At 47.8% G+C, this 17,814-nt stretch overlaps 1 protein-coding gene across 7 annotated transcripts in view; it reads left to right on the forward strand.

Moving 5' to 3' along the window:
* PIGG (phosphatidylinositol glycan anchor biosynthesis class G (EMM blood group)) overlaps positions 1–17,814 on the forward strand; it is a 41,316-nt gene that overhangs the window by 6,367 nt on the left and 17,135 nt on the right. For 4 of the 7 annotated variants that reach the window (XM_055245967.2, XM_055245972.2, XM_063619634.1 and 1 more), the window contains exons 3-8: positions 461–670; positions 2,160–2,348; positions 4,639–4,780; positions 11,293–11,505; positions 15,752–15,969; positions 16,352–16,633. In XM_055245967.2, coding sequence (XP_055101942.1) covers positions 461–670; positions 2,160–2,348; positions 4,639–4,780; positions 11,293–11,505; positions 15,752–15,969; positions 16,352–16,633 — 1,254 coding nt within the window. Of the gene's footprint in view, positions 1–460; positions 671–2,159; positions 2,349–4,638; positions 4,781–11,292; positions 11,506–15,751; positions 15,970–16,351; positions 17,530–17,814 lie in introns of those variants that run through there. The other 3 variants (XM_055245968.2, XM_055245974.2, XM_055245973.2) reach the window with 3 other exon arrangements.

Consider the following 17,814-nt stretch of genomic DNA (forward strand, 5'->3'; position numbering starts at 1 on the left):
GTTATCTTTGTTACTATTGAGTTTACAGTTTTTCACCAGAATCTATGTGCCTCTTTCCCTTCTTTACCCTAATTACTGTCCTAACATTGACCCAGCCACCAGTACTAGGGATACCCTAGCTTTATGCTCACCTGTTTTATCCATAAAAGCCTTCAGACCAGCCTGGGCAACATAACGAGACCCTGTATCTACCAAAAAAAAAAAAAAAAGCCGAAAAGCCGGGTATGGTGCCACACACCTGTAGTTCCAGCTACTTGGGAGGCCAAGGTGGGAGGATCGCTTGAGCCCAGGAGTTCAAACCTGCAGTGATCCATGATTGCGTGACTGCACTCCATCCTGAGCAACATAGAGGGACCCTGTCTCAAAAAAAAAAAAAAAAAAAAAAAAAAAAAACTTCAGTGCCCTTTTCATGCTCCGGTTTTGGATTCAGTGGCCTAATTCTTGCATTTTCTTACTGCAGGCATTGATGACGGGGACCCTTCCTGGCTTTGTTGATGTCATCAGGAACCTCAATTCTCCCGCGCTGCTGGAAGACAGTGTGATAAGACAAGCAAAAGCAGCTGGAAAAAGAATAATCTTTTATGGAGATGAAACCTGGGTTAAATTATTCCCAAAGCATTTTGTGGAATATGATGGAACAACCTCATTTTTCGTGTCAGATTACACAGAGGTCAGTTTTTAAAATAAGAAAATATATCATACTAGAATATCATACTAGATAGAGCCTGGCATCACCATTACTTAGTGAGAGATGATACTATTTTGTATTTGGTTTTATTAATTTATAGGGAGTACTATGGACAGTTATAAAAATTATTCACTCACATAATCAGTTAACAACCCAGAAATACAAACCTGAAGCAGGTGTGAGCAGAGTTTTATGGAACCCAAAGCTTGGAACAGCTGAGTGCCGTTGAGGGGCAGAGAGGATCAGGAAGGGTGACACAGCAAAGGGCCGTCTGAGCTGAGATGTGATGGGTGAGTGGGGACTCCCCAGGTGGGCAGAACAGGCTGGTAGCCTCTGCACATGGCAGAGCTGTAGGACTCCACAGCCTGTTGGTTCTGCTGCAAGCCGAGCCTCATCGTGCCCTGAGGGCAGGTGGCCGACTGGGTGGGGCCTGGTCCTGAGGGGGTTTTCCTGGAGCTTTTCCAACAAAAATTAGACCCGCGTGTTAGAAAGCAAACCCTGGGGCTGAGGCAGGAGCACACCAGCACACCTACCTGGCCTGAGGTCTAGCCAGCTTCACCTCGATGGCTGGGTCGTGTGGCGGCGCATCTGTAGTCCTGTCCTGTTCCGAAGTGTGGTGCTTTTCCACAGTTACGTGAAAAGTAACTAGAGACTGAGTTTTCCTGACTATATATGGCATCACTGAGAAACACTTCTCTTCATAGCAGATTTCTTTAGTGGGAGGGAGATGAGCTAGCTGAGGGGTCAGGGCTCACCAGGCTGACAGCTCTGTCTGGGGCTGATCAACTGCTCATCTCTCCTCCATGATGTGTTTATTTCAGAAATAAATGTGATCATTGAGTGCTGTGTCTTTTTCCCTCCGAGAACAGCCTTCTTGTAGGACACATGTAGATGCCCTCAGCTTCACCGTCCTGCTGGTTACTTTAATGCTGGGTACTGTCCTGTCTTTAATTAACTGCCCTTTGCCCTTAGTTACCTCATGACAACTTGTGATCTATTTAACTTGCCCATTTGCTCACCTTTAGTTATGCCCATTAAGCCCTGCAGTGATCCCACAGAAAAATATTTTTGTCAGAACAACCCTTGCTCATTTAAATTATCTGTATAATATATTTGATCCATAGCCTAGAAACATAAAAACAATATTAGCAAAAGTTTAATCCAGTGCTAATGTTCATTTATTTATTATAGACATGGGGTCTTGCTGTGTTGCCCAGGCGGGTCCTGAACTCTTGGCCTTAAGCAGTCTTCCCGCTTCAGCCTCCTCAAGTGTTGAGATGATAGGCATAAGCTGCTGTGTCCAGCCTATTTATTTATTTTTAATGACATAGATTTTGTTGTGTTTCAACTCCCCCAAATCCTGTTACCTGAATAAACCCCTAGACTGTAAGATGACTGTTGCCTTTTTCCCGGGGAGTGAAGATCCAGGGAAATTAGGTGAGCTGTTTATACATGTGTTTTCCCTTCAAAGGTGGATAATAATGTCACGAGGCATTTGGATAAAGTATTAAAAAGAGGAGATTGGGACATATTAATCCTCCACTACCTGGGGCTGGACCACATTGGCCACATTTCAGGGCCCAACAGCCCCCTGATTGGGCACAAGCTGAGCGAGATGGACAGCGTGCTGATGAAGATCCACAACTCGCTGCAGTCGAAGGTGAGGCTCGCCGTCGCGCACTGTGTGCTGATGTGGTTTCACGTGGATATTGCCTAGAATAAATGCAACTGCCTGAGTTATCAGGGTGCCTGTGTGAATGTCCACCATCAGTCAGCCAGCCAGGGGCCGCATGCCATGGGCAGCACCGTCTCAGTGTCTGCTGCACTGACTCCATCTTCCAGCAGCCCTGCAGAACAGCAGCTCTCACTCCTACCCGTGTATGCATTCATTCAACTAATACCTCCCGAAGACCTTCTGTGCCACTCTTTCTGTTCTGTGTCACTCTCTCTGTTCTGTGCCACTCTTTCTGTTCTGTGTCACTCTCTCTGTTCTGTGCCACTCTTTCTGTTCTGTGTCACTCTTTCTGTTCTGTGTCACTCTGTCCTGTGTCACTCTGTCTGTTCTGTGTCACTCTCTGTGTTCTGTGTCACTCTTTCTGTTCTGTGTCACTCTGTCCTGTGTCACTCTTTCTGTTCTGTGTCACTCTCTCTGTTCTGTGCCACTCTTTCTGTTCTGTGTCACTCTTTCTGTTCTGTGTCACTCTGTCCTGTGTCACTCTGTCTGTTCTGTGTCACTCTCTCTGTTCTGTGTCACTCTTTCTGTTCTGTGTCACTCTGTCCTGTGTCACTCTTTCTGTTCTGTGTCACTCTCTCTGTTCTGTGCCACTCTTTCTGTTCTGTGTCACTCTTTCTGTTCTGTGTCACTCTGTCCTGTGTCACTCTGTCTGTTCTGTGTCACTCTCTCTGTTCTGTGTCACTCTTTCTGTTCTGTGTCACTCTGTCCTGTGTCACTCTTTCTGTTCTGTGTCACTCTCTCTGTTCTGTGCCACTCTTTCTGTTCTGTGTCACTCTTTCTGTTCTGTGTCACTCTGTCCTGTGTCACTCTGTCTGTTCTGTGTCACTCTCTCTGTTCTGTGTCACTCTTTCTGTTCTGTGTCACTCTTTCTGTTCTGTGTCACTCTGTCCTGTGTCACTCTGTCTGTTCTGTGTCACTCTCTCTGTTCTGTGTCACTCTTTCTGTTCTGTGTCATTCTGTCCTGTGTCACTCTGTCTGTTCTGTGTCACTCTCTCTGTTCTGTGTCACTCTTTCTGTTCTGTGTCACTCTTTCTGTTCTGTGTCACTCTGTCCTGTGTCACTCTGTCTGTTCTGTGTCACTCTCTCTGTTCTGTGCCACTCTGTCCTGTGTCACTCTGTCTGTTCTGTGTCACTCTCTGTGTTCTGTGTCACTCTTTCTGTTCTGTGTCACTCTGTTCTGTGTCACTCTCTGTTCTGTGTCACTCTTTCTGTTCTGTGTCTTCTGTGTCACTGTTCTATGTCACTCTGTTCTGTGTCACTCTTTCTGTTCTGTGTCACTCTGTTCTGTGCCACTCTTTCTGTTCTGTGTCACTCTCTCTGTTCTGTGCCACTCTTTCTTTTCTGTGTCACTCTTTCTGTTCTGTGTCACTCTCTCTGTTCTGTGTCACTCTCTCTGTTCTGTGTCACTGTTCTGTGTCACTCTTTCTGTTCTATGTCACTCTTTTTGTCCATGCATTTGGGTGCATCAGTGAAGCAGTCGATAATCCCTTGTGAAGCTCACGTTCTAGCCAGGAGAGACGAGAAAGATGAGTAAATAAGTATGTGAGGAAGTGATGGGTGCTGCAGAAACTCAGAGGGCAGGAGGAGGGGCTTTCAGCAGTGCGTTGAGAGAAGGCTTCCCTGAAGACGTGTGCAGGGTGAGCAGAGACTTGAAGGGAGGGAGGGGCAGACCATGTGGTCTGTGCACGAGTGTTCCAGGAGGAGCAGCAGCGAGGGTCAGGCACAGCCTGCCTGGCTTGTCCCGGAGCAGCAAAGGCTGTATGGCTGCAGCCCCAGAGGCAGAGAAGCCTGGTGGGTGCCCGCTCATGGCTCAGTGCTCTTGCCTTGTGCTGTGTGTTGTGTTCTCACCAGAGTCCTGTGAAAGAGATGCCATTTGACAGATGAGGCGACCAAGGCATGGAGTAGAATGTGTCCAGAGTCTCACAGCTTGGCAGTGGCAAAGACAGAAACCAGATACAAACCGTCTGCCATCAGAGGGCAGAAATGCAGCCTGCTGTGCTCCATGAGCTGTGTACAATTCTGTGAACTTCATTTATGACATTATTTGACTGTAACCCTGTGATCTGGCTATGAGCTCATAGGAAAAAAAAGATCTAATTCATTGAGAAAGAGCAACAACTCTATAAAGTAAAGCTAAAACCGAAAATTGTCTTCTTAAGGTGATGTGCTCTCTTCAGTCTGAACGCCGTTGAAATGTTTTTCCTTTGCCTTGTAGGAGAGAGAGACGCCTTTACCCAATTTGCTGGTTCTTTGTGGTGACCATGGCATGTCTGAAGCAGGAAGTCACGGGGCCTCCTCCACGGAGGAAGTGAATACACCTCTGATTTTAATCAGTTCTGCGTTTGGAAGGAAACCTGGTAAGAATTTAGAAATGTTAACATTTGGAAACTATTATATTAGTTTTCTATAGTCTGGTTTTAATTTTGAAAACCTATTTTTTAGAAGCTCCATAAGGTTGAAGTCCCCGAGCAGTGTGAGAATGAAAAATAATGAATGGGGCAAAAGGCTTTTGGGATCTGAAGTTAAATTTCTTCCCCGAATCCTTAAAATACAGTTATTCTTTTGGGATCTGAAGTTATGTTCCTTCCCCAAATCCTTAAAATACAATTGTTCTTTGTCAGAATTTTGTTGTATGAATATTGCTGCCAGGATATCTGGAACTGTTGAGAAAAATTGCCAGTAGCTCAGAGACATCTGGACAGCATGTGTGAACTGAAGGAAACGTGAATACCTCGGCTTTTTTTAAAGTTTGCATTATCGTAAACCATCTGTTGAATAGCAGTGTCAACAAGAGTCATGGGACCCAGCCAGAGCAGGACAGACAGAGGCCCCATCTGTCAGTATTCAGACACGCCCCAAACACACACACCCCACTTTGACCTGTGCCCTGACTCAGCCGCCAGCCTATACACTCTGCCCTCACGGCCGTTGGCCTTGCTGTCCTGTCGGCGGCCTGCCTTCCACTTGCGCCTGGCTTCTGCTGCCACACTCGCTGACTCACTTGCGGTGAGCTCAGCGGTTATTTCTGCAGTGCCGTCAGGCACAGCAGACACTTTTGGGCGCCGCTCTCACTGACCCTTCAGCACCCTTAGTGCTGCTGGTCCCCTAGCTTCTGGGACCTCATGTCTTTCTGGTTTTCCTCCTTTTCTCTCCTTTGCCAGCCTAGTTTCCTTTCCCTGGTCTTTTTTACTGTACTGCCTTCTTGTTTCATTCTGCATTCGCCCTAGAGATATGGTCTCATCTGCCTCTGTGGTTGTAAATGCCATGGATAGGCCCCACACCGGTCAGATTGATCTCTCTAGCTGTCCCCGCTCATCATTCTTGGCGTAGTTTATCATTGCAGACTTACTGTTTATTGGTGGGATTCATGGAACATCTGCCTCCACATTACACTTTAAGCCAGGTGAGGACGGGACCATGTCTGTTTTGTCCACCATGAGCCTGAAACATTGCCTGGCACATGTTGCTGAGAAATATTTGCTGAATGAATGGCCCTTTCACTTAAGTGAGAGTTAATTGGGGAAGCATCTCCACCTGACCTCTTACATCTTTTTATGAAGCTTCTTTGCCCAGACCAGCTCAGTCCAGGAGACCTTAACCCTGTGGCGCTAGAGGAATTAAAGACACACACACAGAAATACAGAGGTGTGAAGTGGGAAATCAGGGGTCTCACAGCCCTCAGAGCTGAGAGCCCTGAAGAGAGATTTACCCACGTTTTTATTAACAGCAAACCAGTCATTAGGATTGTTTCTATAGATACTAAATTAACTAAAAGTATCCCTTATAGGAAGGAAGGGATGGGCCGAATTAAAGGAATAGGTTGGGCTAGTTAACTGCAGCAGGAGCATGTCCTTAAGGCACCGATCGCTCATGCTATTGTTTGTGGCTTAAGAATGCCTTTAAGCGGTTTTCCGCCCTGGGTGGGCCAGGTGTTCCTTGCCCTCATTCTGGTAAACCCACAACCTCCCAGCGTGGGCGTTATGGCCATCACGAACATGTCACGGTGCTGTAGAGATTCTGTTAATGGCCAGTTTAAGGCCGGATTTTGGGAGGCTAGTTCCCAACACTTCTTCATCTTGAATATCTGACCTGAGCAGAGCTAGGAGTGGTGGGGGCAGCTGCATGTGTGCAGGCTGTCTGAGTGCCAAACGCATCACCAGCTTCAGTCCTGAGAGTTGCTTCTGTTTTGTTTTCTTTATTCTCATCATACCTGTTTCATGAGCCAGGACTGTACTCTGGTGTATTCACAGCGTTGGGCCACCATCATCACAGTCAATTTTACATCATTTTCCTCACCTCAGAAAGAAACTCCATACTCTTCTGCAGCCACCTTCTTCTTCCCCAGCCCAGTCTTCTCTCCCTCCCCCAACCCTAGGTAATCAGCATCATTGTCTGTGGATTTGCCTCTTCTGCATGTTTTGTGTAAATGGAACCATATGGTCTCGTGTGCCCGGCTTCTTTCATGTAGGATCGTGTTTTTCCAGGTTCATAGTTAAAGCATGTATTAAGACTTCATTTCTAGGCTGAGCACCGTGGCTCTCGCCTGTAATCTCAGCACTTTGGGAGGCTGAGGTGGGTGGATCACCTGAGGTCGGGAGTTTGGGACCAGCCTGACCAACATGGAGAAACCCCATCTCTACTAAAAATACAAAATTGGCTGGGTGTGGTGGCACATGCCTGTAACCCCAGCTACTTGGGAGGCTGAGGCAGGAGAATCACTTGAGCCCAGGAGATGGAGGTTGCAGTGAGCCGAGATCGTGCCATTGCACTCCAGCCTGGGCAACAGGAGTGAAACTCCCCATCTTAAAAAAAAAAAAAAAGAAGAAGACTTCATTTCCTTTTGTTATTAAATAGTCTTCCATTGCATGGATTTAACACATTCATTGACCATTCGTAAGGTGATGGACGTTTGGGTTGTTTCCACTTTCTGGCTGTGATGAATAATGATGCTGTGATCATTTGTGTATAGCTTTTTGTGTGGATATATATTTTCCTATGTTGTCATTTTCTTACTCCAGTATAGCTGTGCCCCCACCCGCCACCTCTGTGCTGTTATTGTCAAATACGTCGCTTTTCTGTATGTTATAAACTGATGGCATAATTATATAGATATGGTTTTATATAATTGCTTTTAAATCAGGAGAGGAAAGAAGAAAATGCTTTTATACTGTCTTTCATAATTATATAATTACCTTTACTGATGCTCTTTGCTTTTTTACGTTTCTGAAATTTGATCTGGAGTCACTGGCTTTCAGCCTGAAGAATTTCTTTTAGTATTTCTTGTAAGGCAGATTTGCTAGCAAAGAATTTTTTGTTTTAGAAAAAATCTGGGATGTCTATTTTGTCTTCTTTTTGGAAAGATAGTTTTGCTGACTGTAAGACTGGGTTGGCTGTTTTTTTCTTTCAGCACTTTGAACATGCTGTCACACCACCTTCTGACCTCCATGGTTTCTGATGAAAAGTAAACTCTTAATCTAATTGGGTTTCCCATTTCTTTGTCTTTTACCATTTTTGCTATAATGTATCTGTATTTTATATTTACTCAACTTGGAGTTCATTGAGCTTCTTGCATGTGTAGGTTGATGTGTTTCATCAAATTTGGAAAATTTTCAGTTGTTTAAATTGCATAATCTCTGTTGATCTATTTTTAAATTGCTGGTTCTTTCTTCTGCCAGTTCAAGTCTATTGTTAAACCCCTTTAGTGAATTTTCTGTTTCAGTTATCATACTTTTTTTTTTTTTTTTGAGATGGAGTCTTGCTCTGTCACCCAGGCTGGAGTGCAGTGGTGTGATCTCAGCTCACTGCAACCTCCGCCTCCTGGGTTCAAGCTCTTCTCCTGCCTCAGCCTCCCGAGTAGCTGGGATTACAGGCGCCTGCCACCGCGCCCGGCTAATTTTTTGTATTTTTAGTAGAGACGGGGTTTCACCGTGCTAGCCAGGATGGTCTCGATCTCCTGACCTCGTGATCCACCCGCCTCGGCCTCCCAAAGTGCTGGGATTACAGGCGTGAGCCACCGTGCCCAGCCCGGATTTTCTTGACTAAAGATTTCTTTGTTTGTTCTGTACCCCTAGAAAATTTCCAGAGACTGTGAACGGTGGTAGTGGTGGTTTTTAAAATTTTTACCATTTATGCTTGTTTCATTGATAAGCAAGTTCATGGAGCTACTCTTAACACTATTCCATACAGTTCTGAAGGATTTTTATCTTAAAAATGCACGCAAATTTTTGTTTTGTTATGTTAATAATAACGAATGTTAAAATGTTTATTATTTTGAAAATGAGCAGTTTTGGATTGTGTAGTGAGTGACTTCAGAGGCCTTCACCCCACCACTGCCCACCCCCAGAGTGCTGACCTCCCCGTGTGGGCAGCACAGGTCTGGCCACTCCAGAGTCCAGGGGTGTGGGAAGGAGCGCATGCCTGTACCTGGACTTCCACAGAGGGCAAAGCGGGTCTGTTTTATCTTCAGCCTCTTGCTACTAGAATGTTTGGCCCTATTTGTTGTTCTGTCCCCCTGGTACCTGGCACCTAGCAGATGTTCTGTCATTTGTGGATTGAATGTTGAAGACTCTGCAGGCGAGCCAGTGGAGGTAGAGACCGCAGTGAAAGGATGCTGCTGGGCTGGGGGAATGGTTTTCTGAAGTGCTGGAGCTTCTTTCATGGCCCCTCATCGTCGGGGGCGCAATCCACAGGCCTACCCTGTGTTTGTATTTCAGAATTACAGTTATTAAAATAGTTTGTGCAGGCAAGAACTGGCCACAAACCAATCAAAGATGCAAAATCAAGAGGCCAGAAATAGACCTCAGTGTATCTGGGGATTTGTCGACAAAGGTGGCATCTCAGATTAGTGCAGAAAAGACATGGTGCTCAATAAATGGTGCTGATACCCCCGGCTGACCTTTTGGAAAAAGGTAATGCAGACTCTCTGCCTTATTCTTTACAACAGTATCAATCCAGGTCAAAGCATGTTAACGTCTTTAAAAGACTACAGTACAGAAAATTTTAGATGTGGAACAGTAGTCACAGTCATATAATAAACCCCCAAGTCCAGCTTCACCAGTTACTGGCCAGTTACAGCCAATCTTCTTTCATCTGTGCCCACACTCATTTCCCTTCTCCTTTATTATTTGGAAGCAGACCTCTAAAAGATACATGCTCTTTACCCCCATAATCTTGATACCCTTATCACATTTAAAAAATAGTGTTAATTCCTTAATATCACTGAGTAGTGTTCATATCTCTAATATCTGTCTCTCTGTCTTTAGGTGTTTCAGCTTGTTTGAATCAGGCTACAAATAAGACCATACACTGTGCTTTGTTTATGTGTCTCTTAAGTCTCTAAATCTGTAGGTCCCCAGCCCCAAAACTCTTTGATTTACTACAGTTTCCTCGTGCACATTTCCTTCTTGAGACCTGCAGTCAGCGATTTCTCCAGGATGCCCTGCTACTTTTTAGTGGAAGGTGGTATTTCAAGACCACTGTCTCAGAGCTATCAGTGCTAGCTCTGAGTGGTTGGTCATTGTTTCTAGACAGAAAGAAGAAATTGTTTTAAGATAAAATGATCTTGTGTGTGTATCGATTCACCTTCAAAACTGTAAAATTGACTTCTTAGGTCTTACATCTGTACTTTCTTCTTCCTAAGTTTAGAATCTTGGTTGTCAACAACTCCAGATATGATAGAATTAGAATATCACATAATGACTCATTGGCTTTATCCCGCAATAGACACGCAACAGTCTCAGAATAACAATAACAGCACTGCCACTACCAGTATGAGGGTCAAAAGCAGTTTAAGGTGGGTTTGTTTTTGTTTTTGTGTTTTATTTTTTGTGTCAGCTCAAAGCACTTAATGTGAGAAAATACTAGACGAAAGAAGTACTGGAAGAAAATGGCCACACTGGAGTGGAAGGTTCTTTCTAAGCATGACCTAGAAGCCGTCATTAGAGAGTTGGCCAAGACCTGATTAATAAATTTGAACAAATTAAAAACTTGCTACAAAAAATTTACCACAATCAAAGTAAGACTCACACCTGAGTATCTAAAGACACCTCACACACCATCTCTCCTGAGTAGCCGTCCCTGTGGCCTGTTGGCGCCCTGCCGGTGTACATTGAATTCCAGGGTGTGGAGCTGTTTGCTGTCTTTACAGATGAAAACTCTCCGGCCAAGTTGAGTTTCTCCTCCGAAATTCTAGTGGATGGTGGCAGAGCAGTGGCCTAGGCCCATCATGCTGACATCACAGCCATTCTTGCAAGGAGATGGTAGGATAGCCACTCACTGTTCAGGCTTGAGCTTTAGCCAACAGGCAGATGTCCAGCTTGTCCAGGTTGATTAGAGCACCTGGCCCAGCTGAACCTGCCTCATTCTGCGCTCCCCTATAGAAGCACCCACAGCTGCCCAGGAGCCGTGAAGGGTTTATTTTCTCCATGAGCAACGGCATGTGTGCTCATAGAGGGCAGAGCATGGGACGCTCTGAATCCAGAGAGGCCGGGCTGCCAGTGATCCCAGCCTCACTTCATTCTCGGGTTGGCTGTTGACCTTGCCAGAGTGACAGTCCCTCCGTGTCTGCTGGACCACCTGCTTCCTCTGTGTTCAGCCCGTGCTTCGTAGCCCTCACTGTATGGAATTCCTCACATGAGCCTCTCTCCCAGCCTATTGCAGGCTACTGAAGGAAAGACACCATCCCTGGCATAGAATGGGTTCGGTAACTATATCAACACAGCAAGCAGCGAGGTGATTCCTGTACGATTCTGTGTTAAGTGGTGTGAAGAGACCATTTGGCTCATGTTAGTTGTAGAAGGTCTAATTCAAGAATGACTACCATCTTACACTTTCTAGAAGTCTGTTACTTAAAATGTTTTCTTTTTTCTAGGTGATATCCGACATCCAAAGCATGTCCAACAGACGGATGTGGCTGCGACACTGGCGATAGCACTTGGCTTACCGATTCCAAAAGACAGTGTAGGGAGCCTCCTATTCCCAGTTGTGGAAGGAAGACCAATGAGAGAGCAGTTGAGATTTTTACATTTGAATACAGTGCAGCTTAGTAAACTGTTGCAAGAGAATGTACCGTCATATGAAAAAGGTCAGTCAACTCACCGTTTCGAGCTCTGTCAGAGCTGTCTGTTTCCACTGAGCTCGTGTTTCTCCGATGTGTTTCTGTGGTATGCAGTTTGTCACAGGAGTATTTTTTCACCACTACTCTTTGATTATACAGATTGTGTTTCAGTTTTCTTAGAACTTTAAACTATCACCATTGGCAACACCCTCAGATGCGGTTATCTAAAGTTCTTTCATAAATTTATTCATTCAACAACTATTTACCAGGATCTTGTTATGAATGAGAGGCTGTTACAGGCACTGGAGACAGAGCAGGTACGAGGCTCTGCCCTCATGGAACCTTCCAGAGGGAGGAGAGAAAAGGAAGTGATTGATGGCCGATGGTGATGAGTACCTTAGGAAAAGAATAAACAGGGCCGGGCGCGGTGGCTAACGCTTGTAATCCCAGCACTTTGGGAGGCCGAGGCAGGCGGATCACGAAGTCAGGAGTTCAAGACCAGCCTGACTAACACAGTGAAACCGCGTCTCTACTAAATATACAAAAATTAGCCAGGCATGGTGGCGGGCACCTGTAATCCCAGCTACTCAGGAGGCTGAGGCAGGAGAATCGCTTGAACCCAGGAGGTGGAGGTTGCAGTGAACTGAGATTGCACCACTGCACTCCAGCCTGGCAACAGAGCGAGACTCTGCCTCAAAAAAAAAAAAAAAAAGAATAAACAGGCGTGGGGTGGGAAGTGAAGCAGCTGGGGGAGCCGCTGGGGCAGGCTGGCCGCAGGCCATCTGGGAGGGCACATTACAGGCTGTGGGGGCAGCAGACAGGGTCCTCCATGGGGCACACATTCAGGGGATAGTCAGAGCAGGGGCCAGAGTAGCAAGGGCAGGGCAGAGGAGATGGCATTAAGGCATGAGGGCCCCTAGGCACTGGAGGGGCTTGCACTTGTGTTCGGAGTTAAGTGGGGAGCTGCTGCAGGGTTTGGTGAGGGCCACAGTCTTCCACTCGCATTTTCAAAGGCTGTCTCAGGTGCCCTCGTGGAGGATTCTGTTTTGTGCTGTAGGAGGAGACCAGTCAGGAGACAGTGGCTGTACTTCTGTGAGAGGTGAGGGTGGCCAGGACCCAGGCAGTGGTGGTGGAGAAGTGGTTGCATTCTGGAAAAATTTTGAAGGTCATGAAGACAGGATTTGCTCATATGCTGCGATACTGGGTACGAGCAGACCAGAGGCATTAGGTACGACTCCGGGGCTTTCAGCTGAAAGCGAAGGAACAGAGTAATAATTTCCTCAGGAGGGCACAACTTAGGAGGAAGAGTTCTGCAAGGCAGGTGCTTGTGAGTGGGGGTGTTGGTGTCCAGGAAGCCAGGTAAAGAAGTAATTTCAGGAAGCAGGGAGTGGGCAGCTGCGTCAAAGGTTGGTATCGAATAAAATCAGGAATTGAGAAGTGAGCTTTGGATCTGGCCGTGGGGGGTGATGAGTGGCTTCATCAGATGGAGAGTTGGGGAGGGCCTGGCTGGTACTGGGCAGGCAAGAGCCTTAGGCAGCAGACACTGCGACTCTAATGGGAGTAGGAGGTGGAGTTGCCTGAGGCGGGTGTGGGGCCAAGGGAGGTGCCAGGAGACAGCTACAGGAAGGATCCAGGAGAGGAACGTTTGTCTCCCTGGGACGCCTTCAGACAGTCGGCCCTGATGCACCGTGTTCATCGAAGAATCATGTTTGACACTGGGGCTCCTTTGAGAGCCTGGAGGAAGTCGACTCTTACTTGGGGGCAGCAGTTAATGTGGTGTTGGCAGATGTCCCTGCTTGAAGTAGAGGGATACTATTACTACCAAGTAGAGTGAGCGTCCACAAGTTTGCGCTGAGGTGTAAACCGGCCTCCTAGAGTCATGTGTGGAAGACAAACCCGGCCAGCCAAGGAGTGCTTGGGAACCGGACGTGATGAGTGGCTGGAGGCCCCACCAAGCACCAGCTCTCACCCTGTGAGGTGGCCAGGTGGAGGACTTTGGCCATGGAGACATTTTAGTCAAGACCAGGAACAACGGTGACTTGTGCTTTTGGTTTTTTAAAAAATAATATGAGTTTGGTAGCTTTTGCGTATTGCTTGTTTTGTTAATGTGTCCTTTTTTCTACGCTAAGAGTGATAAAAACAGCAACAAAATTGGCCGAGCACGCCTGTCATCCCAGCACTTTGGGAGGCCGAGGCGGGCGGATCACGAGGTCAGGAGCTGGAGACCATCCTGGCTAACACGGTGAAACCCCATCTCTACTAAAAATACAAAAAATTAGTTGGGCGTGGTGGCGGGCACCTATAATCCCAGCTACAGGAGGCTGAGGCAGGAGAATGGCGTGAACCCGGGAGGCAGAGGTTGCAGTGAGCTGAGATGGCGCCACTGCACTCCAGCCTGGGCCACAGAGCAACTCTGTCTTGAAAAACAAAACAAAAAAGATACCAAGAAAATCAAAACAACGGTGGAAGGGTTACTTGCCGGTTCCAGAAGTAGTGGCTGGGGGAAGCTGGGACCACAGTGGGTGTGAGAGGAAACCAGCCTATTAAAGGAATGCAGGAGCCTCCCTTGACTGAAAACACAGCCACAGCGTCTGGGACCCCCCTTGGCGACCCATTGTCTACACCGCTGGGGATCATATTTCCTAAAACAAAATGGGGTGTGTGTTCTGACGCTGAAATACGTTTTAGAACCCACAGCCAGGCCCGTGCAGTCCTTCGGTGGCGTCCAGTCTGTTGGAGGCGTTGTGCCCACCCGGCTCTCTCAGTGTAGTGAGACTGGCTTCTTCTCGCCTCTGGACTTTTGCACGTGCTGTTCCCATCAACTTGATGGTCTTCCTGCAGTTTTTTGCCTGGCGAATTCCTGGGCACCGTTTACATTTCAGCGTAAATATCAGACCTTCCTGGTCCAGCGCCCACTCCCAATCTAAAATCAGTTCCTCCCCATTACCAAAATCCCTCATTGATACCCTCTGCTTTTCCTTCCTGGGAAACTTGTAATTACAACTGTAATGCAGTCACAGTTTGTAATTACGCTCGTGTGTGTGAGTGCGTGCATGCGTGCCTGTGAGCCCTACTGGATCCAAGCCCCAGTGGGCAAGGATTGCACCTGCTTGCTCGCCATGCTGTGTCTCCCCATGCGCCCAGCAGAGCTCACCCTTGTGAGCAGAGAGGGCTCAGGGACCTGGTGCTGGCAGCAGTGGGGTGGGCCTGCGGGCATGTGGGTTCATACTTAGGGAGTTGGTGCCGGCAGCAGTGGGGTGGGCCTGCAGGTGTGTGGGTTCACGCTCAGGGACTTGTGCCACAGCACCCTGGACGTCAGTGGCTCGAGCGCCTGTGGCAGCTCTTTCACTGCTGTGATAGCAGGCCTGGGGCATGCAGAGCCACAGGGTGGGGCAAGCCTCCTTGGCATGGCTCTTCTGGAGGAGGAAGCTCATGTCAAATACCGAGGGGGTCTCGGGAAGGAAGTTGTTGCTTTGCAGACCAGTCTAATCACAAGTGAGTGTGGTCCAGGCAGAGGCTCACGCATCAGCCAGCTCTGGAAAGAAAGGACATCAGCTATGCCGTGAGCAGCATGGCACTGTGGTCTAAAAGAGGGCGCCATAGCAGAGGGGCAGGGCTCCATCCAGAGGCAGGGCATCCATGCGCCCAGCGGAACTCACCCTTGTGAGCAGAGAGGGCTGGAAACTGCTCTCTCTTTCCAAAGAGGATGTGAGGAAGTAACCCAGGCTGCAGAACGAGAGATGTTAGAGGTCGGGAAGGGCCAGTCTGCACTGGGGAAGTGAGTGTGGCAGAGAAGGGTCAGGCCGCTGCCTGCCCAGTCCCCATACAGTGCTGTAAGGGTTAGAAAGACTCTGTAAAACCTGACTGTTGACATAATGCACTTCAGGATTGTTCTTATATTGCACGTTGACAAGAAGGAGAGAGTGGAAAGAGACAGAACAGGGAGGAGGAAGTAAGAGCGATGAGGGAGGCAGAGAAAGAGGCCAGGCAGCACAGGGGGCAGTCACTGCCATCCGTGGGGTGTATGCCAAGGACCAAGGCCCATATCGCCGGAGGGCAGATGGATGCACATCGGCAGCTTTCCCGGCTTTACAGAAGGCATTGCAGGCCCCCCACCCAAAGGAATGATTCATCTTCATTAAGTGTCAGTTCTAAAAAGTGAAGGCTTTGCCGTGTGCCATGCATAACTGAATACTTTGAGATTATGTATGTATATATATATCTGTGTTCACGGTGTGTGTGCACGCATGTAACCTTTCTGTCTTCTTAATAGATCCTGGGTTTGAGCAGTTTAAAATGTCAGAAAGATTGCATGGGAACTGGATCAGACTGTACTTGGAGGAAAAGCATTCAGAAGTCCTGTTCAACCTGGGCTCCAAGGTTCTCAGGCAGTACCTGGATGCTCTGAAGACGCTGAGCTTGTCCCTGAGCGCACAAGTGGCCCAGTATGACATCTATTCGATGATGGTGGGGACTGTCGTGGTTTTGGAGGTACAGATGCTCACACAGTCGTGGCTCAGGTGTTGCATTGATTTGATAGCCAAATATTTATAGTTTTAAATATATGTATATATATTGCTGTTATTAAAAATGAGAAAATAGTAATTTTCTTGTTTAACTCTTTCGTGGTGTGTCCTGATTTGTGACAAGACCCAGAGTATTGTCAGTGTCAATTGGCCTCACTCAGTATTGCTGCAGGTGATAAAATCACGCCATGCATTTTGGGGCAGTTAATTAGGAATCGTCTTTTCCTGAGCTTTCTTTTCTGTTTTTACTGTGTGGACAGCTGACACGAGAGCGGGAGCTGGGCTTATTTTTAAGTGGGTTTCTCCAAGCCCAGCAGTCTGTGGACGCTGCTGTTTCTCTGTTCCAGGTTCTCACCCTGCTCCTGCTCAGCGTCCCACAGGCACTGCACAGAAAGGCTGAGCTGGAAGTCTCACTGTCATCTCCTGGGTTTTCTCTGCTCTTTTATTTGGTGATCCTGGTTCTTTCGGCCGTTCACGTCATTGTGTGCACCTCAGCTGAAAGTTCGTGCTACTTCTGTGGCCTCTCGTGGCTGGCGGCAGGTGGGGTGATGGTGCTGGCCTCGGCGCTGCTGTGTGTGATTGTGTCTGTTCTGACCAACGTGCTCGTGGGTGGAAACACCCCAAGGAAGGTACGTACGGCTGGTTCCTGGGAACGTGACGTGGTCCTTCTGCTCAGGCTGTTGTTATTTCAGGCTGCCTTTCATTTACCGGACTTTGGTTGAACACCTGCTGTGTGCCAAGTGCTGGCAGTGCCCTGGACAGGGCCTCAGGGAAGGATGTGGAGCAGCCTTATCCCAGGCCTCTGGGTGTCCTGACACAGGTGTTCACATCTGTGCTGTCAGGGCAGATGCCTTAGTTCTTGGAAAGCTAGGTTCCTGTGACGGTTACCAAGGTGACTGTAAAGAGCTGGCGGTCACAGAGGAATGAGCCCCCACTGAGGGGATGTGTGAATCAGACAGCCTCCCAGCAGAGGTGTGGGAGCTGCAGCTGAGCAAAGAAGAGACAATCGGCCTGGACACTCAGGAGGGTCAGAAGGAGACTTGGTTGCACCACTCATCCTGCCACCTCCAGAATGCACCCTGCCTCATCAGGTCCAGATTTCTTTCCAACGCGGACGTTTTCTGTTGGAATTCTTAGTCTTTGGCCTCGGACACCTTCATTCGTTAGCTGGGGGGTGGTGGTGAGGCAGTGAGGAAGAGGCGGATGGTCGCACTCAGATCCACAGAGCCCAGGATCAAGGGAACCACTGCAGTGGCAGCAGGACTGTTGGGCCCCCACCCCAACCCTGTGCAGCCCCCATCCCCTCTTGGCTTGAGCCATCAGAGGCCCTGTGCCGAGTGTCTGACCGAGACACTCACAGCGTTGTCATCAGGCCAGAGGCTTCCTCGGAGCCAGGATGATCTGCGCCCACGCTTGCACCTCGGGCCCATCTGGGCTCATGCTGTCTCTCCCGCTATTGAATTAGTACCTAGCTGCCCGCAATATATAGTTATCAAAAGAATAAACGGCAATAATTGAGTCCTCATCTTTACTTTTGACTGCTTTAAGTTAGTATATTTAAGAGATAGTACTGTGACGACAACTTTGTCATTTCAACAGAATTAACCATTTTAGTGGAAATGTTCTGGATTTCTAGAATATTCCTGGAGAAATTCAAGATCTGGTTTGGTGGGATGTATTGTTGAGGTTCTTTGGTTTCAAGAAGCAGGAACTGGCGACACGCATCTGAAGACCTAAGCTCTTCTAGATCCTGGAAGCGGGAGCGTGGAGGGCCAGGTCCGGGAGCCTCTGGGCAAGCTCTTTGGGCTGC

Source organism: Symphalangus syndactylus, chromosome 16 (genome assembly GCF_028878055.3).
Source record: "Symphalangus syndactylus isolate Jambi chromosome 16, NHGRI_mSymSyn1-v2.1_pri, whole genome shotgun sequence".
NCBI lineage: Eukaryota > Metazoa > Chordata > Mammalia > Primates > Hylobatidae > Symphalangus > Symphalangus syndactylus.